General features: G+C 43.4%; 1 protein-coding gene across 3 annotated transcripts in view; it reads left to right on the top strand.

Moving 5' to 3' along the window:
• Positions 1–26,025, top strand: part of dpr6 (defective proboscis extension response 6) — a 92,453-nt gene that overhangs the window by 45,678 nt on the left and 20,750 nt on the right. For 2 of the 3 annotated variants that reach the window (XM_064683941.1, XM_064683942.1), the window contains exons 3-6: positions 14,044–14,264; positions 17,410–17,620; positions 18,134–18,261; positions 22,083–22,251. In XM_064683941.1, coding sequence (XP_064540011.1) covers positions 14,044–14,264; positions 17,410–17,620; positions 18,134–18,261; positions 22,083–22,251 — 729 coding nt within the window. Of the gene's footprint in view, positions 1–13,454; positions 13,588–14,043; positions 14,265–17,409; positions 17,621–18,133; positions 18,262–22,082; positions 22,252–26,025 lie in introns of those variants that run through there. The other variant, XM_064683943.1, reaches the window with a different exon arrangement.

Here is a 26,025-nt window from a genome sequence, read left to right as displayed (position 1 = left end):
AAAAACACTTTCAGGAAAATTCAAATCGCACCAGCCCCATTAAAGCCCCCCCTATGTAGCATGCCTTGCAATTCAAGTAGTTGGCAGCACATTGTTTGCGTATTTCGAATGTTGTTGCTGCCAATTTGTGTGGCTCCAGTGCGTTCCAAGTAATTGTAGAATTGCCCGCAGGTCGTAAATTCCAGTAGTGGCAGCAGCAGCAGCAGCATCAGGTAGTTTACAGCAGCATTATGTTAACATTTCGGCCATACATAATTACTGTATTCAATTACGACTTCATAATTCACCAGCGCCGCCTTTGTTGCAACGCCAATTAACTATGCAGATCTATGCGTATCTGTGTGAGCGTCCTTGTGCGTGTGTATCCGTGTATGTGCGAGTGTATAATTCTTGTAATAAGCTGGATGTTCGTTGCTGCGTTTGGCATACCCTCAATGTCCCAAATGCCACGTTCGGCACATGCATCTTGATTAAATGGCCATTATGCCTAGTCTTTGCTCGGGGGCATGTTAGGTGATCAAATTTTGCATTCATTGTATAATTGTTAACACTGAATTTCAGTACAATAGCCAGTTAGCGAATTAGTTCGCTGTGGTGTCCCTCTATTTGAGCTGATTATAATAGCTTACAGCTGCGTGGCCAGTTAAATGGAACAGCAGCTTAAACCTAAACTGGTGCATTTATTGTTTCTGATGAAATTATATTTAAATTTTTTAGTTATGCGGAATTCTTTGTTGAACCAAATAAATAGATTTTGACAGCTGTTGACGAATGCTAAATAAATACAATTTATTATGGCCAACTGATATTGTCAGCACAAATAAATTGTTTTGGCACCGATTGACAGAATGCTGTTGAAACTGAGTGCAAAACAAATTGAATTGTTTTTGGTTTTCGTTTTTGTGAGAGCTTTAAAAAATATTTGTTGATTTTTCTTAACCATAAATTCAAGTAAATATCTTTTAAAACATTTACGGCTATTTAGTATCATTTTTTTGTATTTAAAATTAGTTTTAGAGCTGTGCACACAAATGTTTCTGATATGGTGACTTTAAGCCGTTTTACTGCACGGCTACAATTAGACCAGAATTTGTCTCGCTGTTGCCATTTCCATAAAATATGCAGCTAATTACGTGCAAGTTGCTTAAGCTCAGGCGCACAAAATGACAGGCAACAGGACAACAGACACCAAGAAGCAGTCTGTCAGGACCCTAATACAATATAATTACTGTAAAAATCAGAGTTGACAAGCCTTAAGGGTGCGTCCTTGCCGCGAATGGCTTGCCAAATGGCGCGGAGAAAGAATATCAGAGCGAGTAAGAGACAGATTGAGGGGGTTTGAGGCAAGATACTCGGCAATAGTGCGTAAATCTTGACGCCTTTAAGGCTTCAGGCCCCAATTGACAATGACATTTTGTCGTCATTATTGCGTTCCTGTTGCCAAAGCGGGGCAACTGGTAAACACGCCGCACTCGCAAGTGCTCGACTAAGAATTACCCTTTAAAAGTGTATTAATTCCATATTTTCATTAGGTATAAATAGAAATTTAATTAACACAAAAAGTTATGCAGCTGTTTTGTTTCAAATAAATGAGAAACCTGAGAACATTTTGTGCTGCCAATTTTCACAAAAACTGTGACTTGTAGAACTATCCCCGCAAAACAGAAAACAACTACTATACGCTTTTCTATAATTAAATAAAGTAAACAAATAAAAAGCTGCCAGCAAGCGCAGCATTTCAAAATGATATTAAAATGCTGGAATTCAGCTGCGCGCACTGCGAACCGAAACAAAAGCTATAAACACATATTTATGAATATGAAAAAACTATTTAACATTGAATTTCACGCACTCGGTATATTTATTTACCTTTATAATTAATTAGTGCTCACACATGCAGCGAAAAATCAGATATAAATTTCTTTAGCTGCATACCTAATGCATAAAAAATTTGAAAAATTCTTTTTAATTAACAAGGGATTTTTTGTACCCTAACATACCCTATGCTACGCCCGTGCTGAGCACCAGAGTATGGATATGGGGGCAGGGAGAGACAGTGACAGTCACCGCGACAGTGGCAAGCACATTGAGGTTGATTCGCTCCGTGCAGGCAATTACAGAAATTAGCTTTCGTTTTTAATTTATTATCGCCATTGTGCGTGCCCCTAATGGGGCGACAAGCGACAGTGTGCCGGAATGGCGAAGGCGACGCTTGCCACACCCGACGGCTGCTGCTGCTGGTGCTGTATCTGCTGCTGCTTCTGGGGTCTTGTTGATGCTATTGCTAAGACAAATGCCTTGGCTGCTGTCGACTCAAATTAATTTGCATATAACTTACGCTTTAACTGAGCTCACCCAGCTAGGGCAATGGCGCAGGTGGGTGGTGGGGCTGGTGCAGCGCTATTGAGTTTGCAGCAGCCTTTTGTTTGAGAGGTTCATGCATTTTAAAGTTTTACAACACTGGCTGCCTGCACCCATATGGCATATGCAATGATGTGTGCATATTCTAAAACATTCATGATGATTTACCAGCACACACACACACACACACACGCACACAAACACACACAGGCGCGCGCCAGTTGGCTGTGCCCACACATATGCATAAAAGAGTTGTGCAGCCTTTCGGCCAAAGTAGCCGCTGCCAAAGATTTATTTACCCGGCATGCAAATTGCAACATAATTGAAACAAAATGTGTACACGCCCGAAAAGGGAACTGAGGCCACGCCCCTAGGCCAGGGCAAGCAAGCAAAAAAGTGTTGCCTACCTTTTGGGGCCAGCGCCTGGCTCTGGGCGCCTTGACAAAGTTGTCAAGTTATTTATTAATGTGCTGCGGTGCGGAACAATTAATAAAGAGCGCTTAGTGAGGCAATGGGAGAAGTGGGTGTGGCCGCGTCTTACTTATTTTTGTATATTTTTATTTCGGGTGGCGGGCAGCCCACAGTTGATGATGTTGCCGCTCTGCAGCGCGCTGGTGTGGCAACCATTTATAAAAGGCGCTTTGCTAGGTGTTTCGGCTGCATGTTGGTTGTTGCATTTGCTAACCGTAAACTGCGCATTAGTGTGATTGCATAACATTTGCACACACGCACACGAGCACAAAAATACACACACTCAAAGACACACAGTCAAACACACGCGAGCTGCTCGTAAGCAGCCAAAAACCCTTAACCAAAAGAGAACCAAAACCGAAATCCTTATGTATGTGCAGCTGCCGCGTCTACGTGCTGTATCCAGCATTCAGCATCCAGCACAACGCAGTTGGCTCTATCCGTAAAAGTTTGCACAGCGGCACCCACAAATTTTCAGCAACTGGCTCGGAGTTGTTGATAATTTAAGTCGGAAATTTCAAGGAAACAGCTCGCACGTAATGCTCAAAACAAGAGATATGTGGACACACAGGAGCACATAAAAACACACAGGCACACACACACACACATCGACAACCGTAAATTGCAATTACAAAAAGTGCAATGCAACATGCAATAGCAACATCTTAAATACTCTACTAGACTGTGGCTTATAAATGATGGTATACGATTGTTCTGGGACAAGCTAACTCTAAAAGCCTAAAAGTTTTCCTACTCAACTCAACTGAATGATTTTCTTAATAAAGCAATATTATATTCCAATGTTGATTTGATTTGCCTAATACGTAAGAAAGCCTAGTAAAACTAAGATGATTCAAAATATATTGAAATCCAAAAAGTAATTCGTAGAAGAATATAACTTTCGACCGAATCTGTTGTATGGCATAGGACATTCCGGTTAATTCCGACATAAGTTTCAAGTCTATTTGCATGGTCAGATGGACGTGCCTTTATTGTTACGGCTATTTATACTGATCTAGAATATAAATATACACATTTCATGACATAATCATAATACCCTATATAAGAATATAGCAACATAGCATAAATGTTGTTCAAAAAGTGTGGAATGCAATTATGGTTATGGAAGACAATGAGGCTAGATGGGCATTTTTTGGGTCTGGTCTAGCCCGTGAGGCAAATAAAACCACACAGTTAGTCGTAAAAGTCTACGAGCAGCCAGAGACAAATGCAAACTTTGCTTGGTTGTCAAACAAACCAAAAATGAAATCATTGTCAATTCATAAAACCCAGCAAAAATTTTACAAATTGCATTTACATCTGCTGCAACAACAGAAACTCACAAGCTTGTGCGTGTGTGTGTGTGTGCGTGATAGCTGCAGTCGGTCATTACGTTTGCCATTATGCTTCATTTGTAGCGACGTCGCTTGACACACATACCATTAGGGCGGTCTGGGCGTGGCAGCTGGGCAACTGAAGGTGCCAGAGTAGGGGCTAAGCCCCAGCAAACATGTCGTTTATTTAAGATGACAGCAACAGCAGCAGCAGCGGCAGCAACTGATGCCCCAATGGGCGGCGCAATGCTGTTGCGGTCAAGTGTGTGCAAACATATGGCAGCCACTGTGCGAATGCGAGCATGTATTTGCTATGGGGCTGCCCTTTTTGACCTTGTTTTTACGCTCGAACGTAATTGACATTTATTAATTGGAAAACAATAATTTCAGTCTCTGCCAGTGCCCTAGCTGGCAGCTGCCAAGCGGAGCCCTAAAATGTGTGTAGCAATGCCACTTACGGTTGCATGCCACTCGGCCCAGTGGCATGGCTTATAGCTAGATGATTTATGAGCCGCTTGCTGCTGCAAGTGCTCGCTCGCTGGCTGGCTGACTGGCTGGCTGGCTGATTGCTTATTCGAACAGCGATTAAAAGCCTGAAAAGTTTTTCCAGCTGCGCGCTTGCTGCCCATTAAAAGCTGTCAAATTTTAATGTTTGACATGGCAGGCTCAAAGTGCCAGCCAAAACCAACAACAACAGCAACAACAATCCCGCAATGGCAACAACAACATAATCAACTGAAGCCCTTTGTTCCTGGCACCTGTCAGAACCTGAGGACAGGCAGACAGACAGCACTTTATCTATCTAGCCACGCCCCAACAAACATTAAGAGCACATAGTTTGCACGAGCCTTCAGCAGGTGTGTGGGGGAAGCGGCCGTTTTAAACTAGTTGCCGCGTGTCCTTGCCTGAAGGAAGCATACGGGGCGTATGTGTAACGGAATCCCAACACGCGATAAATTCATTAAAGAGCTCGCATAGCAACTGAAATCTGGCTGACATGTCTCGCGGGCAACGTAAAATACCAGAGTGCTCGCACACACACACACGCACACTCCCAGCGCGACTGCAGGAGCAGGAGTACACACAAAAAAGGCATTGCATACTTTCGGGCACGTTTATAGATTAACACATTTTTACTGCTGAATGTACTAATAAGGCAAGCATTTCCACTTTGAGTTGCCCCCAGGAGGGATATAGTCAGCAGCAGCAGCCTCTCGCTATCTCTTTCACATACACACTCACACACATACGTGCACACCTGTGTGTGTACTTTCAAAATTTATAACGCCAGCAACAATAGGGACAGGCGGCAGGCAACTGTGCTGGCCAGGTGTAGGAAAAATGTTAACAAGAGCAAATAAAGCGAAAATATTTCATACACTGCGCCGCTGCACAGCCAACCCGAGCCAAGCCGCGAACCCTACCCAAAACCCCTGCCGAACTACACGCCTGGCCTAGCTCCACGGCCAGCCAGCCAGCTAGTCAGCCAGTTAAATGGCAAACCTTGAGGGAATTCTGGCAATCGTGCCTGCTGCTGCGCAGTTGTTGTGATTTCAAGTCTGGCGCTGGGCGTGTACTCACCCAAGCACAACCAGACACACACAAACACACAGACACAGAGAGAAGTCTGTGCCTGGGCAGGTGGCTACGTGCCTGGCACACGGTACGAGATCGCGGCAGCTGCTCCTGCTGCCAGCTGCAGCTGTTGCCCTTCAGCGGCAACGTCCAGCTGCTTGACTGCAACGGCAGCTGCGGCCGCAACTGCGACTGCGAATCGTATCTGATTCGACAGGCAGCACAAATAGCCAATGATTCGAGTCGACTTGTAATTACCACTGCATTGTGCACTTTTCTTTTTGTATGCTTTAACTTTACCGTGTTGTTTCTCTTTCTCTTTCGCTCTGCTCTTTTGATTAAATTACTGTTCAAATATTTTCCAAGCTTGTTGCTTTAAATTTCCCAGCCCCACGTCTGCCTCAGACCCTGCTCCGCGAAAAGTTTCTGCACATGTGGATGCGGTAAATAGTTTTGAGTGCCAGTCAGACACGTATTTCTATGGCTTTGAATCGGTTAGAGACTGAGGAAAAAGTAAAGCTAAAAATGTTAAAGAAAACTGTCTCGTTCGAAAGTTGGTTCAACAAGTTCGAACCTTAAACTAAATATTACAAAATAATTTACCTATATAACAAAACTCTTTATTATAACAATAATAATGTGTTAATTGAATGTAAGAAAAGCTTAAAGCTGAAGCTCATCTAAAATAATCCCAGCCAGGAATGGGCGTGAAATTCTCATAATTTATTAAATTAATTAAAACTGATGGAGATAAAATAATTAAACTAATTAAAAATATTTTGAATGCTCTTTAAACAGTTCACAAATCACAATTATTGCGATTGAAACATCATATTTAAATTTCTAGTTTTTACAACTGGTGAAATAATGATAAAAGCGAATTATAAATTATCCATTACAATTCTACATCATTTGCGCCAAAAAGCATGCTATAAAAAGTTAATGTTAATAACCGCCATTTCGCTGAACCGCACACAAAACAAATAAATTAGCGCAACAAAGAAAGAAATGCCAAAAAAAAAAATATATATATAAATGTGCAAACTATAAATTGAAATTTGAAGCAATAAAATATTTGAAGCAGTAGCTCGGCAAAGTGTTTATTAATGCATTGATGCACGCATAAAAATCTCAATTTAATTCAATCGATTTGTATTCGTGGCTCTGGATTTTCGGATGGTCCCGGAATACAAATTGCAAATTGCATGCGCTGCCAACTTAAGTTAACGGCAACAAATGAGTGCGGAGCGCCGGAGTGCCGTCGAGTCCTTGGATGGCAGAAGGATGACTTTCGTCTCACACAGCAAAATTGTCTGATGAATTTCCTCAATTCAAAACGTGACTGACGCAATGATTGTGTACACGTTACAGCTCCGACTCAGACTTGAAGTGGAAGCCATAACTAAGTGGCACTATGTAAGTGAATAGCAGAGACCGACGACATTTGTGCGGCCGATAGAGATACGTACGAGTACGTGTGTGTGTGTGTGTGGGTGGGTGTGAGGAAAGACAGAGCTCGTTCACTTATACGAGCACATGAGCTAAGCACACGAGTAGTTGGCACTTTTAAGTCATTTGCTCCATTCGAACTCAATTCCAAATGCGACCATCAAGTCGAATGGCTACTCAATCAAACTAGAAACAAAAAAACAGCTGAAGCAGCTGATGTAGCTCTGGATCTAGACAAGAATTGGTTGTGGGACTAGTGGATCGGCACTTGGGCCAAGTTTGTCAGGCAGCACGCGTACGTATGTAAAAGCTGACAGTCCTTAAAACAAGCCACCGCGACCAACTTGCTTAGGGAACACCCTACAGGCAGTTGGTTAAATTTTGACTGCCAAGTGGAGAAGAGAAGTGCGCGACAAGAAGCGGCGCTTAGCTTAGCATTTCAGTTACAATAGCTGCTGAGATCGAGACATCTATAGTGTATAATACCCCTTTTAAGCAGCTCAATGTCTGCAGGGTATACAAAACCAAAACCAAGCAGCTCTTAAAGTGCAAGCCAGTCAAATCAGCGCTGAATGCACGTTTTGTGGATTTGCCAGCGAGTTCGTGACGGACAAAGTGAAGCTTTTGCTAAGCCATTACACGCCGCGTGTCGCGTCGCAAAAAAACACCACAAAAAAAAGTATCAAAAAAAAAAATATATATATATTTTTTTTTTTTATATTTCAAATTCCATTTGTAGCAGACGTCAAATTGTTGACGCGAAAAGCGCGACATGTGCGCACTTTTTCGGCTGTGTTTGCGAGCAACTCAGCTTTTGGCATTGGCTGCACATCGATTTTATTTTTTCCTGTTTGCGCAGCGGCGGGGGCAGGCTTAGTTTTAAATGGGGCAATGCAACCGTTTGCCATATTGTAAATTATTTAAAAATGATTTATTGTAAGTTTGTTTACACTTTGCCATGCGGTTGCATTTGGCAGCAGCTGTGCGCCGCTGTAAATATTTCATAGCTCTCGCACTCACAAGCGGCAAAGAGCAAAAAGCCAGAGCACAAAATCTATTGTATTTTCATTTGAATTTAATATTTTATATTGCTGGGCCCAACACGGCAGCAGTACGAGCTGGCACTGCCAAGAGATGCCCTGTAACCCGATACTTAGATAAGTCAAACGAATAGGCTGAATGCAGCCCGAATGTGGTTGAGTGCAGAGGCTGTTACTTGATTTAAGGCTTACTGTAGCTATATACCCGCTCAAGCAGCTGCATATAGGGTATTAGAGCAACAACTGCAAAAGCTATGTCACAAATTGCAATCGCAATCGCAATCGCAATCGAGTTTGCCTTTTGTGGTTTGCAGCAGCTGTAAGTGTTTAAGTGCATGTGTGTTTATTTGTGTGTGTGTGTGTGTGTGTTTATGTGTGTGTGTGATTGTTTTTGAGTGTTGTGACATGTCACTTGCACGGCCTGCAATTAAAAGTTTAACTATAAATGCCTACATTGCGGTTTTCGACTGTGTGCCAACAAGATGTTGTCGTTGTTGTAGTTGTTGTTGTTGCTGTGATTGATTAAGTTTAATAAATAATACAAGACCACATGACACCTGGCAATCAAATGGGTAAGTAACCAGAAGACAACTTCAAAATATATCTATATTTATGGATTGCCCAGTTTCGGGCGCCGTCTCTTGGCCAACCGATAGACATCAATTGTCAGTCGAAATGGCCGATCCCAAGTTAAATTTATGTGGCACATGCGTAGCAAATTGTGTTGCCAAAATCACTGCCACAACTATAAATTCAAGTTGTAGCCCGAAATGCTTGTTCAACCCAAACATTAACGCACGCAATTAAAATTCGACAACATCGACAAAAAATCCATTGCCAAGTGACATTCTGAAGCGCCGTTTTTGACCCTTTTCCAAGCAATTGAATTGATTTCTGGCTGCCGAACACATTGGCACACCCAAAATAAAAAGAAAGAAAGACAGCCAAGAAAAAAGTTGAGGATGGAAAATGTGAGCCAGAAAATGGCAGCAGGACTGAGCGTATAACGACTCTAGTTGCCATTAGGGGGCCAAGGGATTACAGTTTGTGATTGGAAAATCTATGATGATCATTAATAAAAACAAGAGGACATTGTCGAAAATGCCAAACAATAACAAAAGGGCAAAGGACAGCTCTAATCAGGTCATCACGATGGCAAATTCAAATGCAGATGCTGCTTATTATCCTGTGAGCATGAGACTCTCTGCTAAGACCTGGTCTTGTGTGGCTGCACGGCATCTCATGCATTATACGCACCACTTTAGTCCTTGTAAATATTATTTTAATATCTTGTCAAGCAGCCAGATACCCCGCACATGCCTACAATGTGTCACACTCACACACACACACACATGCTCAGAGACTGGGTTTTCTTCGAGACTTGACTTGTTGTTGGGTCTTGCCTGGTTTCTTGCTGTTTTCATTCCGAGCCAAACTTTGTGCAACAAACAATGCTTCATTATAAGCTTCAGCGCCAAGGCCAGAGGTGATAAGCCCTGCCAGATTCAGGCAGTCTGCCAACCAACCAACCAACCAGCCAGCCAGCTAACCAGTCAGAATCAGGCAACTTCTCGTGTGGAGTAAACTTCATTTTATGTTTTTAGCTTTCACAGCCTCGCAGAACACTTACGCACACTCACACACACGCACACACACATGGCACTTGCTTGTACTTTGTATGAAATTTTACGAATATTTCATAATAAGAGTTATGTGTGTGTCCGTATATTTCGTGCTTGCGCTTCTTGTCGTACCGTGTCGCATCGTATCGCATGTTTTGTCAGCCGAAGTGGCTATGCAAAGACAAACAAACTAAAACAACAACAGCAAGAACAACAACAACAGCAAGACATGCAGCAGCACAAACAACAAAAGCATTGCGCAAAAATGTTGTCAATCAACGTTAAGGATAACAAGTTACACAAAGTCTAAGGACTACAGACAAAGACGAAAAACTGCTGAATACCTCTGAGTTTTTCACTCAAAGGGTTTCAAATACCAAGAAGCAAGTAAAATGCTTTATATTTTTTTAATATTTAAAGCATTCTACTTATAGTTTGAACAGGTGTTTAAATAATAAAACGGGAATTATCTGTTAATACTTTGGTATAGAAGGCGTGCCAGAATCTCAGCTTGAGGATAAATACATACGTTAGCCAAAAGACATATACATAAATGTCGCAAGCTGCTTAAAAATATAAATGGGCGTCACCGTATTCATTGTAAAAAATTATATAAATTCAATTTTTAAAACAAAATATATCCGCAAGCTGAAATAACAGATTTAAAAACTTATCTTTTAAACAACAGAACGGGAAACGAGTTATTTCTTGGATTAATCATGCGAACAATTGAAGCTCTTCCGATTGAAGCATTTTAATGAAGAGCATTAAAAATAATCAGCGCTGAGATGTGAATAAAACAAATATGACAGCTGTGCTGTCACCCCTACAGGCCATTCCACTCAGACACCCGCACACCCACACACACCTTCACATACCTGCTCACACACACACGTGTCACAGTAGCCACATTTCAATTTTCGCCATGTGCCATGTAATTTGCCTGGATAATTTATATGCATGCCGTTCGTATAGAAGATGCTCCCACATCAGGTTCAGGTTCAGGTTCAGTCGCGAGCCTCGAGTGTGAAATGAAATAAATTTTGCAGCATCATTTAAGCTTAATTAAGACGGCAGCCGCAACCGGCGAGAAGCAGCATCGGGCGCTGAATAAGAACGTAGAATGTTGGCAACAAAAGCCGCGCAATGCATTGCGCAGCACATAAATAAATGAGTAACTGAGTGGTTGAGTGGTTAAGTGGTTGCCAGCAGTAACAGCAGCTGCCGTCGATGCCGCCGCACCGCCGCCGACGCCGACGCCAAGGTGCCGATTGCGTGCCGCATGCATACTCGAGTGGCAATCAGCGTGTCGTCCAGTTTAGCTCCAATGACAGCTCATCGGCAACTTGCGAGTATTCGGCTGTACGCTGGATTTTCCGCCAACTCATGTTGCCACGCATAAAACTACTTAGACAATGTCAAAAGGCATCATTATTCATGCTGGCATGCACACGAGGCGCACATATACAATCCCTGCTCCCCTCTCCGACCAGCCAAGCCAAGTCCAATCAGAATAGCGCTCGTCATGCTGCGCTAAGGAGCAAATTAATAGCAGGGCAGGCACACATTGCCCACAAGGCAGGTCAATTTCTGGCGCCGCATGTTGATTTTTAATTACTCACACACACAGACACAAAATATCAAAAGCAAATGAAGTGTGCTGATATTGACTACAAATTCAATGCCATAAAACACAATTAAATGCGTCTAGAACTTGAGACCTCCATAAGCAGGCAATTACTAGGCTCGAAATTCATTGAGCTGTGGGTTCAAAGTGTTGCACATTACACATCATTTCACAGGAACAGGATCAAATTCCCAAAATTAACCATGTAACTTGTGCCAACAAAATTGACTGACTGACTTCAGAATACCCTGCCGATATGAAGTATATTAAAATAAGGCAGGGAAGATTTTTTTTCTCAGAAGCTTTTTCTGCGCTGCTTAAAAAATCCCAAAACATATTTTCATGTACAGCTTTTTTGCCTGTCCAAAGCACAACTATTTATCTTGCCTTGCAGGGCATAGAAAATATGCCCAACATAAAAGCAGGGAAATTACAAAAGTTTTCTTAATTGCTCTGCGCCAACGCCACGTCGCTCCACCCCCGCCGCATTGTCCTCGCAAATTGAACGCAAGTATGCAAAGTCATTGTATGAAAGGGCCGACTGGTTGCCTGCCTTTTTGTCTGTCAGTCAGTCAGTGGGCGTGCCGGGCCTACGTAATGATTAAGCAAACACTCAATCACCCCTTCCCATACACACACACACACACACACACACACACACACACATTCAATGCCAGCACACACTCACTGGCACACATGGGCCTGAAATGAAGCACATTCAGCGGAGGCAATTGAATTTGTTGTTTTTTTGCCAGCGCTTTATGCCCAACAGCTCTGCTTGACTTTAAAGCTGTTGCATCGTTGCTTCGAGATTTTTACAGAATATGTAGCATACTTTTGTGGGCTGCATTTTCATTAAAACTGAATGCAATATTTACAGAAAATTTGTGCAATTTTCTGTGCTACTGGTATTAAGCGTATTAAGCTTAAGCGTCTATCGTTTGTATGCCACGCCCCATGCCGCCTACTAGCCGGCAATTCATGCATACAAATGCGCGCCATATGCTGGCAACCTTTTGTTTAATGAAGCTGAAGTTGTAGGGCGACCATAGATGTGTATCTGTATATGTGCGTAAGACCCTATCTGCATGTGTGTGTGTGAGTCTGTGTGTATCTGTGTTGAAGGCGTGCATGTGGAAAAACAGTTTTCGAATGAATGCAAGTTTTAATCCTTGAAATATGATTTGAGTGCAAATATTTTGCATAACCATGAGCTCGACTCTTCCACACACATACACACACGCGCGCAGTCACTTGCGGTTTGCCCACGTGGGCGTGGCTTATGTGTGTGTGTGTCTGTGTGTGTAGATTTTGCCTGCCTCGTGATGTAAGCAGTGACACAATTTCGTTTTTATTCTGCGTGTATGTTCGTGTGTGTGTGCACTTGTACTTGCCAACCGCAAACACTTCACTCGCTTGAAGGCTGCCCTCCGTGCCTGGCCCAACAGGCCAACAGATGAACATATCTCGCTCCTGCTTCTACTCCGGCTACCGCTGCCCAGCCCAGCGTATATCTATGCCCCTTGCATTCCGTGTGCTTTCATTTTTGCAGCTGCTTGCGGTTTTCAAATGCATTTGCCCCCGCATTCGCTGATGCTCTTTTCGTGGTTCAGTGGTTCATTTCTAAATTGAAACTAAAGAGTTGCCAGTGGCTACCATTGTGGCCACTTGTGCACCTTTCGACCGCTGCAGCGGCAGCATCGGGCCCTGCGGGCTTAATGAACAACGTTTTTTTGTTGGCCTAAGCCGATGACAAAAGTCAGGCGGCAGCCTCCAAGCTGACGAGTGCTGTCAAAACTTAAAGTATGTACCCATGCTCACTTCTGACGTTTTTCTGATTTTCACAGATGTGTATTTCTTGTTTATTTTAGTTTTTTTTTGCTGTCGCTTGCTGCAAAAAAAAAGTGTGCACTCTGAAAAGTTGGTTTAGTTGTTTTTTTATTTTCGTGTTTTCTCCACTTTTGTCAACGAGTTTTTAATGTTTTGTGACGAGCGACGACAAAAACTACTAAAAAGCACACTCGGACCTACACAAAATGAAACTCCAGCTCACGTATGTCTCTGCAAATAGACACATTTGACAAAGCTCATCTCTCGGGAAGTAAAAGGTAAATTCACAAATGCTAGTAACATTTTTTATCATTTTAAGTCTTGAAGAGTGTATTGCTTTAACTAGGAATTGCGGAAATTTACAGGCCAAAAGTAAAACCTCAACTCCGGTTTTAGACGAAGTTTATATAAGGAATAGGTTGAAAATAACATATAATAAGATTAAATAGAAATCAGTGAACTTTTTACCATACATTTTTAATCCAGTTTCTATTTAAAGACCAAAATATGATAAAAATTTAACTAGGCATAAAAATATCCCTTTTTTGGCAAAGCTGCGGAAAGGCATTTAATATAAAAAATCAAACTTTATTAAATTCTTTAAATTTTACTGCAAATTTAAAGCCACAAGTTAAAAGCCAGAAAAGGTTTTAAGTACCAAATTGTGGCTATAACAATTTCCAATGTGAAATATATTTATAGATTTTCAATTTACTTTGGCGAACTCGTTGCAGATATGACAAATGGCGGCGTGCATGGACCCATCGAGGGCTATAACTCGTTGGATGAGCTGACTACAATGCCGGCAGGGCTGGCCACGATGCCCACCGCCGCCTACACGCATCCCAAATGGATGGAGCCATATTTTGATCCCTCAACGCCACGCAATGTCACCGCCCTCATGGGCAAATCCGCGTATCTCAGTTGCCGCGTGCGCAATTTGGCCAACAAAACGGTGAGTGAAGACGGCAGATGACTGAAACTTTTCGGCTGTTCGTGACGATCCGCCTAGCCTTTAAAGTTTCTGACATTACCCCGTCCCCAATGTGTGTATCTCTCCCTCTTCCGCTCGCCACACTTTTCTACCTTACCTGCAACCCCAACTACTAGAGTATTCTACATGCGCGCAGCTTTACTTGTGCTTGTTGTTGACTTCGTTGATTTGGCAACCTGGTCGGCAAAATGTAATTCCCCTAGCATGACTCCAAAATTTTTAATTAGTTACACGCCCAGCTCAACAAAATGGGCATATTTTTTGTTTGTTTTTCGATTTTTTGTTTTGTTTTGTGTATTGTCTGCGACGTGCTGGGCAGGAGTGAGAGTAAGGACCTTTTCTTGCTGGCAGCTTGGGCGCGACCTGCGTCCTAAGTCCGCATTAAGTTGTTTTGCTTTCAGAAATTTAGAAATTTTTGTATTCTGTTCTGTAAGCGCGACTGTTATTGCATTTGTTGCCTTTGTTTATCTGCTTTAATTGCGCCCCGCCACGTTTTCCCATCTATTTAGGAGACAGCCTGCCAGAACGTAGCTCCCATGGCAACCTGCTGCTCCCATTGAAGTTGTTGCCCGTTGTGCTGCTTATTTTCGCTGCTAAGAAGAAGCTCACGTAAAAGCTGATTGATTTCGACTGCTAGATACCCTGTGCATCGATTTTTATATGTCTGTTGTCAAGAATAATCACTTTGAAGCATTTGACCGTCAGCTACCCTGTATTTACTTCTCACATTCGAAGAAAATGAACACAAATATATATTATTATGAGTAAAGATAGAGAATTAACGCTCAAAATCGGATACATCCACGCTTTCCAGTTTACAACTTTACTAATTACAGGGTATAATTACCAGTGCCTGTCACTCTGGGGCAAATATTTGCATACTCGTATGGCAACATTTTTAATTTGGCATTTTTTAAACATTTAAATAGCAACAGGACTGTCGTTCTCTATAAATATACATTTAAAAGAAAAATTGTTGTGCAAATATAAAATTAAATGTATGACTGCCGCCCAGGCGGCATGGGCGAGACAATTTTTATCGGGTGCTCTGAACTTTTTTAATATGCGTGACAGACAAGTTTATGAATAATTAGTCAACGACAGTGTTGCGCAGTGCGATTAATCACAGGAGTACCCCAAAGAGCAGCAGCAGCGGGAGCAGCACGTGCACGCCGCGGGGTGCATAAAAAGGATGGGTGGGGGAGCAAGAGCTTGCCAAAGGATTCGAACGCTCATTAACAAACAATGCGTCGCACGCGGTACTAAGGCAAACAAACAGCGCTCCAAATGCCAAAAACCAACAAACTTTTAGCACACGCGCCGAACTACCGAGCACTTGACACAAATGCGCCAGCGGCAGGAACAGGCAGCAGCAGCAAGAGTGAGTGCAGCGGGAGCAGGAGTTGCGCCATCACAAGGACTTGCAGCTTGCAGCAACTTTTAATTTCTTGGCAACACACAAAAGCGTCGAGAGGCAACCGGCAGCCGGCTTTGGGCGGGCAGCCCTTTTTCACGCTGGCCACGCCCCTGCCATGGGGCTGCCACAACACTTGCAATTGCATTTAAGCGCGAAATTATTTAAACAATTTCGTGAAAATTGCACTCGCCGCACGCGTCAACAGCACTTGGCGCAGTCCGAGCCCAGAAAACCAAACAACAAACCGAAACCAACTCAGCAGGACACGCTCTGCGAGTGTGCGTGTGCGTATGTGTATGCACGCAATTGGGTGTGGGGTGTGGCATGTGTGTGTGTGTGTGTGTTACACTAGGGGCTCGGCTGCTAATATGCCGGGTAGGGGGAACAGAAAAAGGGGAGCAGCATGCACTGGGACACTGTCAGGCGAGTGCGTGTGTTGCTGTTGGAGCACAGCGTGCACTTGTTAATTACACTTTAATTTGTTGCGTAAAATGTTTGTATAATGGCAGCCCCTGTCGACATGTTTTTCACACTTTTATACACTCATTGCGGTCCACATGCGTCGCACAAAACTGCCAAACTGGGTGCTCGACAATCCACAGCCCGGCTGTTGGCGGTGGGGACCATTGTTTAGTATGCAACAACATTTCGTATAATTAAACGCACGCACCAAAATGTGCCACGCCCACCATAGTCAATGGTCTGGGGGCTTGAAGGCAGCTGTAGGCAACATTTTCGCAAGTTTTTGGAGCACGGCGCCTGGCAAGTGCGATAATTTTGCATTTACATTTGACTTTATAAGTTGTGCATATCAAGTGTCAGACAGAGAGGGACAGATAGAGAGAGAGCGAGAGAGAGGGAGAGACAAGCTCCTGTTTAGCGTGCAGCTTATAAAGTTATATCTCAGCGCTGCAACTACTCAAAAAGTTTGTTATAATTAAGCGAAAGCTAAAACAACTCAAAACTCACCAGCAGCAAACCCAAAAAGGCAACCACACTCCCAATGGGACACACACACAGACACAACCACACTTCACGACACACACACACGAGCAATACTCATGCCCAGATTTCTCAAGGATTACGGTCTGGCCATAAACTTGCCCAGGCCCATCTCATGTGCAGCACATCACGTTGCGCATACGTCATGTATTCCGGCAACATTGAATGAGATACGCGCCCATTAACAATACGAGAATACGCAATGGCTGCTGATTAATCGCTAAAGGACACCGAAAACAAAGACCTGAAGAGCCCTGCAGAGCACTTGCGTATTTCATTCGATTTTGATTGCACTGCGACGGCAATTCGTTTTTCAATTGCTGCATTTTTAATGCCTGCTTTTTACCTCTGGCCATAAACAGCAAGATTTTGGATTGGTATACCCAGCTGCTGTTAGAGCTTGAATTGAAAAGGGTATGTTGATTCTGTAGGCACAAAGGATAAAGAGAAATTAAAAATCTAGATCTAAACCTTTGTTCCTTTGGTAATCAATCTTAGAACAGGTTAAGGAACTCTAGAATAATCGTATGTTCCCTCTGCATAGTTTACAAGCCTCTCCACTCACTGTTACTACGACTACTCGAGCATATTCCCATCCAATACTTCATGCTTTATAACACCGCATAGCTTCATTTGATTGACACTTTGTGCAATATCCTTGTTTGCTTTTACTTTTTTTGCGCGCAGGTCTCCTGGATACGGCATCGGGACATACACATATTGACAGTGGGCTCCTATACGTACACGTCCGATCAGAGGTTTCAGGCCACACATCATCAGGATACCGACGACTGGACGCTGCAGATAAAGTGGGCCCAAAAGCGAGATGCGGGCATGTACGAGTGCCAGATATCAACGCAGCCCGTTCGCAGTTATTTTGTACGTCTGAATGTTGTCGGTGAGTATACGAGTCTAAGTATGTGAATACTGTCCGCTCCCACTACTAGTTTGGGTTTGAGTTGAGAGTAGCGGCTCTGGCTTTAGCTTCTTAAAAAAAATCAACCATTTGTCGCAAATAACAAAGCCAAAGGACACTCGCGCCACCAAGGCAAGCAAAAAAGTTGTTGAGCAAATAAATTACATACAGCAAACGAGTGAGCAACACGCACAGCGCCGAGGACGAAGGCGGCAGCGAGGAGCGAGGACAACTGGTCGACTGGAGGGCGATGGAACGTCGAGGACTTGGTTTTTATACGACAATAATTTCATTTTATCTTGTAGTTTATTATTCTACAGTGTCAGCCAGGCTTTCAGCCTCCGAGCCTCCTACCTAGGCGGCCAGCCTGTGTCTGCCTCATTTTAACAACGTTTTTCAAGCATTTCTTCTTCTTCTTATGCCCCCTCTATTTTCTTCTTCTCTTATTTTTTCGGTGACTCGTCTGCGTTTTTCATTGGTGCTTCCTGTTGACAGTGCCAACGGCGACCATACTTGGCGGACCTGACCTTCACGTTGATAAAGGCAGCACCATAAATCTCACTTGCACTGTAAAGTTCAGCCCCGAGCCGCCGGCCTACATCTTCTGGTACCATCACGAGGAGGTAATTAAACTTTATTGTTGCAATTGTACCGAAAATTCGGAGTTCTTTTTAATCTTTTTGTGGTGACTATTTTGACAGTCGGCATGACTGGCAGTTAGCCCAGTTGTTAAACTAATTTTTTTCGTTACACTTTAACTTGAACAAGCAGACGTTTAATCGAAGAAAAGAGAAGTCATAAATAACGCTCTTTAAAAGTATTAATTTTTTTATTTAACAATTACAATGTCAATCGATATATTCCGATAACATGTCGAAAATGTATTTGAACATTCTCATGAAATTTTAACGATGAATTTATCGCTATAAATGCCTGTTGCTGTCAACTGTTCTGATAGCGAATGTTTTCTCCGTTGCTTCAATATCAAACTGACTCCGATTGACCAACGCCTCAGCACTCAGTCCGTGCTGAAAGGATTCTTAATTCGAGGAAGCACTCGACTCACCTCGTGTCCAGCTTACGGACGTAATTTAAAGTGTCAGCCGTTGATATTTTAATGAGTAAATCAACTCAGTTGCATGTGGCAGCCAAGTGGGTCAATGGCGTTTCAGTGGCACGCACTGTTAATACCTTTTACAGCTGCTTTTCAGCTGACAAGCAACAGGGAAACATGAAAATCAGCTGAACATGGAAACAACAGGCTGGCTGGTCAGCCAGGTGGTTGCATTATCCCGGTACGTGCTTAACCCGCGCGCTGTTGGCCGTCAATTAGTTGTGTTAGTTTCAAGCGATTTACGCAGCATAAACAGCCTGGCTAATTGCGCAGCATTAAAAGCGCTTAAAGCGCTCCAGGAGCAGTGCCAGGGGGAGTAACAGGGAAGGAGAGAGAACAGGAAAGAGAACGATAGAGAGCGAGAGTACTAGACGTGGTCGTTATAGTGCCCAGCTAATTGCAATGCAAATGCCAAACAAAACAGCAAACGAAAAAATGTAGTAAAAAAAATGGAACTTGGGCAAAAGTCGAGGAGAAGGCGAATTTGCTGGCAACGTGTTAAAAGTGCACAAATCCTGCTGCCAACTGCTGTTGCAGTCGCTGCCGCTGCCTCTGCCGGCGCTGCTGCTGCTCACTTTTAGCTGGCACTTGTATTTCTGGAATTTTCTAATTAAAATCCTTGCAGCGCCACGCGCCACAATTGTGTGCCTCTGGCAGGTGGCCTTTCCAGTGTGTGTGTGTGTGTGTGTGTGCTGTGCCGCAACCTTTGCACAAGTTGGCGTCCTTGCCCATGCTGCACACGGATTATTTACGATCCATGCAAATTTGCTGTTAATTAGTTTAATGGATGGATAAACTTAGTTGATGCACTTGCTCGTGCCAGGCGCTTAAATGTATGCAACACTTTTTGCCCGCGCACATCCGCTTGCTAATTGTAATTAACGTGTTACATATTTCCTCTTTCAGTGTTAGCTCGCCTGACCCGGCCGGCCTTCCTACTCTGTGCCGCCATTTCCGCATTGGCTTCTGGCATATGTCGGTCTAGCACCCGGTTCGCTCATGAAGTTGCCGTAAATTGTGGCCTGCCTTAAGTTATTTAAGAGGACCTAAAACGATTAGCCGCTAATAGTTTTACTAAGCCCAGATTTGGTTCCCTTCACTGGTATAAATACCAACACTTTTTCTTGGGCAGCCCTCGCAGTTGTTGGCATAGTAATGTGCATATAGCGCTTAAATGTGCGGTCGGTGAAAGTTCCGTGAGCTGTTGAGTGGACTTAGCCAGCTATTAGCTGGCTGTCAAAGCAGGCTTTAGTCAAAGTCCACGCCTACAACTGGCAACTGGCAACTGTTTCGTCTCCGAGTCGAGCATTCGTGCTGCATTGTATTATCCTGTTGTTCTGCGCCCTCCCGCCCCCCGCCGATCAGATAATGTATCAGACTTTTATGCACATTTAACTGCTTTGGTTTTTTTCTTATGCTCGATTATTGTGTTGGCAAGTGCCACATAAATCGAATGTATGCGCATTTTTAGCAGGCGGCGCTTGGCAAAAAGATTTTTGATTTTATTTTTGTGTCCGAAACAGCTGCACTCGTCTATGGGTAGTAAAAATTGTACATATTTGATGCAGCTCTGTCGCAAAAACGATTTTTTTCCAATTCACGTAGCCGGCAAAGGCAGATTCACTGGCTGCCAGTTTGCCATTCGGCATTTACCAGTCTGCCAGTCTGTTAGCTGGCTGTCGGGATGTCGGGCTGTCTGCCTGTCACAGTAAGCCGTCGCTTTCATTAACCAATTTGCAAGCAACAAAAACGGCAACAACAACGGGTGGAGCAAAGGCAACTACAAACATTATAATACAAATACGAAATTTATGCTGATAGCGACGACAGCAATGGACTATAATGGCAACCAGACTTTCGTTAGTTTCTGCGCCCCCCCATCCCCGGAACTCACCCCGCCAGTCGCTGTTGATAGGCAAACTTTTAACTTGCCTGTGCGCAAAAGTTGTTATGCCAAAGTTTCGGGCATTGTCATTGTTTTTTATATGTCTATCCACATTTTCATACCTCCAGCTGTATGCTATATGCCATGGCCATGACTAGGGCAATAGCTACAGCTACGGCTGCATGTACGTTTCCCTATCGTCATCATTATCAGTGACGCCAACTTTTCTTTCATTTTTCATATTATTGCAAATGCCGTCGATTAGTTGAGATTAGAGAGCAAATTATGCGTCCTGCCCTGTCCTGACCTCTGAAAGGGGGGGCATAACAGCTGCTCATTTCCGGCGGCTCTGTTGTTTCTTCCATTTTCTTGTCGCTGTCAACGGCATGATGTGTTAATGTCAGCTACTTGCTCTCTGCGCTCTGCCCTTAGTCCTTTACTCTTCAGCTCTCTCTCTCTCTCTCTCTCTCTCTCTCTCTCTCTCTCTCTCTGTCTCGCTCTCTTTCTCTGTGTATTGGTATTGGCAAATTATTCCTGGTATTTGTTTTTGTCATCGCTTTGAGCATTCGCTTCATTTTGTGACTCAATATGCATCTGGATTTGGCCGCTGTTAGCAGCAGTCGACATTTGACATTTGCCCTGCTGCTACCCCCAACAATAATCGATAATGAAGTTGACTTTGAGGGCGGCTGACTATCGCACAGATTGTCAGCAGCGCCATCAGCATCATCATAATGAGCCATCGTTCGAGCCAGTTGCTTTTGGCCCAAAGTGAACCCGAAGCTGGCCCCCCGCCCGCTTGATTAACATAATTTTTGTAGCTAACTAGTACTCTCGCCCTCACTCTCTCTTTCTCCTTCTCTCTCGGTCATCTTATCCCTGCGCTGGGAACTAAAGATCCTTTGATATTAGCTCTGTTAAGTCAACTTTAATCATGCGCCCGGCCATCAAATTCCAATTAAAATCGCAATTTTAAACGCATTTTCGGCTGTACGGCTGACGCCTGGCGGGGGGAGGGAGGGTACATTACTGAAAAGTAAACAAGACGCGCTGACATGTCGCTGATTTGTAATGTCAGTCAAGCGCAGCTGTTGCTACGCATCACACACTGCCGTCAGCCTCTCCCCCTGCCCACTGTGCTGTCACACGCATTTGAAAATTACAAAACAATAATACGATATTTGAGCATCAGCGTTAAGCAACACATTCGAAAAAAATAAATAAAACAAGCGGAGGGCACTTGCTTATTATTATTTGCCAGCAGCAGAGTTCTTAAACAGACAGCAAAAAACAAAAAGAAAGTAAAAAACAAAGAACAACATTTACTGATCCCCTCATTGTTCTCACATTATGTGCTGCTGCTGTGAGGGGGCTTCCTCTGCTCTGCCTACACTCACACACACTTACTAACCCGGCCTTTTGGCGTAATGCTCTTCCATTTGCAGGTCATTAATTATGATTCATCAAGAGGCGGCGTGTCGGTAATTACCGAAAAGGGCGATGTGACAACCTCATTTCTGCTCATACAGAATGCAGATCTGGCCGATTCCGGCAAATACTCGTGCGCCCCCTCGAACGCAGATGTTGCCAGCGTGCGTGTGCATGTTCTAAATGGTAAGTACCTACCAACACTACTAGTGCAATACACATACACTTACACACACACGAACACCTACACACTAATACCCTAATGTATGTACGTGCACCTTCTGCCTGTGCGATTTGCAAAAAGTGTTGCATGCTTTTAGGCGCCGCCCGTAGCAGTACAACAACAGCTTAAACATCTAGACTGTGCTCGGCTACAAATGTCCTGTAAAAACAGGAAACGGTTATTGGTTTGTATATATAACATGGTAAATATGTATATATATACAAAAAATGGGTATCTTTTCGTAAAATAAGTATTAATAAACTTATTCAGTTAGTTAGTTATCTTAATGAGGTAGATTTTGTGTGGGCTAGATTCAAAGCACAGCAGCAAAATTACAGGGCATTAATGAAGCACATAACGATAATTGCTCAGAAGCGTTACATTAACTGCCAAAGTGGCAACCGAGGCTGCAGTAGTCATGTTGCATGCCGATGTTTTTGGCATTTTAGCAAATTTGTGTGCGATTTCCAATGCTGGGTGTAGGGGTCCAAGGGGGGGACAAGGCTTTTGGGCCCATGGCCAGCAATTGCGAATATATCCATGACAGCCCAGCGGCGGCCGCACCGGTGGGTCATTTTATGAAGTCAAATGGTGCGACGGTGTTGCATGCTCTTGGCATATGATTGACGTTGCCTCGGGCAAGTGGCAAGCAGCAAGCGGCAGGCGGCAAGTGGCAATTGAAATAGCAAAGACAATAATGACAAATCAGCTTGAGGCAAACGACGCACATTGGCTTGGGTAGGCGAATGTGGATGCCGTTGCGGATGTGGATGTTGAAGCTGCGCATAACTGCCACAAAACGCTACATCCGCCTTCAATTTGGCACAGTTCCGGCGTCTTGTGGCGACAAGCTGAGTAATTCGTCGGAAATATATATAAATGGTGGAAGATGCCTGTTCAATGCGCTTGATTTCCACCAGGACTGGCCACAAAGAACTGCAGCACATTAATGTAGAGCAGTAATGCCAAGGAATATGGCCCGAATGTTTTTGGGGTCGTCGCCTGATATTGCCCCAGGCGCCAGTTGTTGCTTCACAAATGAAACACATAATCGCATCAATTATGAGCAAATTAATTAGCACACTGCGGTTAATTGCAGCCAAACGAGCGACGAGCAGCGTCGACGACGACGACTACGACGAGGACGATGGCGACCTCGACGAGCCACCAGGCACCAGCCACTAGGCGGGCAAGTGAGTGGCAGCTTGGTTCTGCAACGGGGTTGACCATCGGGGCAAGGACTTATACGGATGCGAGCGACGTTAACAAATTGCAATCGGGACCTGGGACGACTGGCAAGGAATTGTTGCAATTTGCCAGCATAATCGCTGTCGATTGGCGTGGATTTGACACAGTTAAAATAAATTACGTAATTGTGAAAGGAAAACAACAACAACATGAAGTGCAACCACACAACAATACAATGCCACTGACAGCACACAGAATGGCATGCAATTTAAGCCGGTCCACAGCTGGCAATGGACTGGGCCTGAGGTTAGAGCCGTGCCGACCATGCCCCGTCTACCCAGCTGGCACGTTTTTCAATCATGCTAACGGCGCCAGGGCGACCATAGCCCCCCTTTAGCTGGCCTGTCCCTCGCCCTCGCCCACAGGCCGGTTGCCCGCAGGCCGCAAATGGACCGCAAATGGCAGCGTGCGGAAATCTATGCTGCAGCTTTTGTAAACGTTTGCCAGCCATTATGCATGAATGCATAGAAATACGTAGTGTCACACTTATACGAACACACACTCACACACACACAGCGGTGCGCATGCAGGTGCACATGGGCGGCAATAAAATAATGAAGTGGCAGGCAATGCAAACGACCCACAGGCCACACTCTCACAATCCAAATACCACAACAACAAAAAAAAACAAAAAACAATGCTCTACCGTTTTACAATATAACGAAACGATTGTACTCTGCCCAGTTTGTATAATGGACTTTTGTTCTTATACTAAATAGAAAAACTATTTTGATTCAAATATAAATTTTGAATAGTTCTGCTTTGAGGACATAGCAGAATAATTCCAAAATAGACAACACAGAATATGTAGGGAACATAACTAAATTGATCAAAACCCAAATTTAAAGTTCATTCAAATAATATTGTAAATATGTATTTACTCTATTGAAGGGCATTTGAAAGTCTGATTGTTTTCCACTATTTTTTTGTGGTTACGTTAGCTTGAAATTATGTTGTGTAATGCTCAGAAGCAGATCAATTGTGGTCACAACAGTTTATTTCGTGACAATTTTAAAGCATTTTAAAACAACTTCAGCAAATATTGAATAATAAATTCAGTTTAGGGACTTTCATTTAATTTTCATATTAATGCGAGGCCATCTAATATATTCACTGCTCAGACTTTACATATATAAAAAGTATTCCATTCAAATATGCAAATTTTGTATTTTGTGTGCCAAACGTGCGATGGTGTCTATTGTTGTTGCTGTGCTGCTGATTGACACCACAACCAATGGCATTTCATGGCTAAGTCGATGACTAACAACAGCAAAATCAGGCTGACCCTTATAACTTCCCAGCAGGAGTGCGGGTGGTTGTATGTCTATCTGTGTGCGTGTGTGTACGTGTGTGTATGTAGGGGTTTTTGGGCAACAATGTGGCTGCGTTTGCTGACAGCCACTACAATTCACGCGTTAATGGCATCGGCATCAGCAACAGCAAGAACAACAGGCCCAACAACAGGGCAGCCCACAAGTTGTGACAGGCAAACAAAACGCAGCCTTCTCTTTGGCCAGCGTGCAACGTGGACATGGACGTGGACGTGAATGTGGACGTGGCCCAACTTGTTGTCCCTGACTGACATACAGATGCCGGTCATGTCACTACGCAGTTGGCATAACAAACTGCAACAGATAGACAGACGACGAGGCAGCAGCAAAGCGGCTGAGAAGCAAAAGGCAAGCACAGGCACAGCGTTCTGAAATTTTTCAGGGGGGTAGCGGGCGGTCTGTGTGGCATGCTACACGCTTATTGCCATACAAAGTTATGCGTAATACTCGCTCGGAGTGGAACGTATTTAACTGGATCCAAAAAGCCAATGTATGCAGGCGTATCAATAGTGTGGGAATGACCAACATACAGCCCTTCTCTCTCTCTCCCTCTCTCTCTTTCAAAATCTCTCGCTTTGTCTCTTTTCTCCGACTAAGCCAAGAAACACTGCTGCAGTTTCATTTCCAGTCAATCTGTGTATGGGCACTGGTGTCTGAATTTGAATGCCTCTCGACAAACTTACACTGTGCAACACGAGCCTTGTTTTATTCAGTTTTGTTATATTTAATTGAGTTTCATATAATTTTTGAATCAAACGCAAAACAAACAACTAATTTTAAACTTTTGAATACCCTGCAGCCAGAAAAAAATCAGTAAATTTAGCCATGTGTTTTTACTCTCCATTTATTCCTGGAATAATATTAAATATGAATTTTGTCTATTTATTTTCAGTTTTAAATTGCTATTTAACATTAATGCGCCCTTTGAAAACCCCCATCCTAACTTATTTCTAATAGATTTAAAATATCATTTATAAACTTTTCGCATATCCTGGATTATCCAAAATGCGAAAATGTGTTATATGGGTCGAAACTAAACTGAAACCACAAACAAAAAAAAACTAAATTTAATTGAGCAGAAAACCCAACGAAAGGTTTGTGTGTGCAATTCAAATGCTTAAAATGGAATGGATGATTAAATTGAATTTCTAACCACTG

Source organism: Drosophila montana, unplaced genomic scaffold (genome assembly GCF_035044405.1).
Source record: "Drosophila montana isolate Dmon_TW-CO22-7 unplaced genomic scaffold, ASM3504440v1 contig_2668_1, whole genome shotgun sequence".
Taxonomy (NCBI): domain Eukaryota; kingdom Metazoa; phylum Arthropoda; class Insecta; order Diptera; family Drosophilidae; genus Drosophila; species Drosophila montana.
The sequence above is the reverse complement of the archived record's forward strand: the minus strand, read 5'-3'. Positions and strand labels throughout refer to the sequence as shown.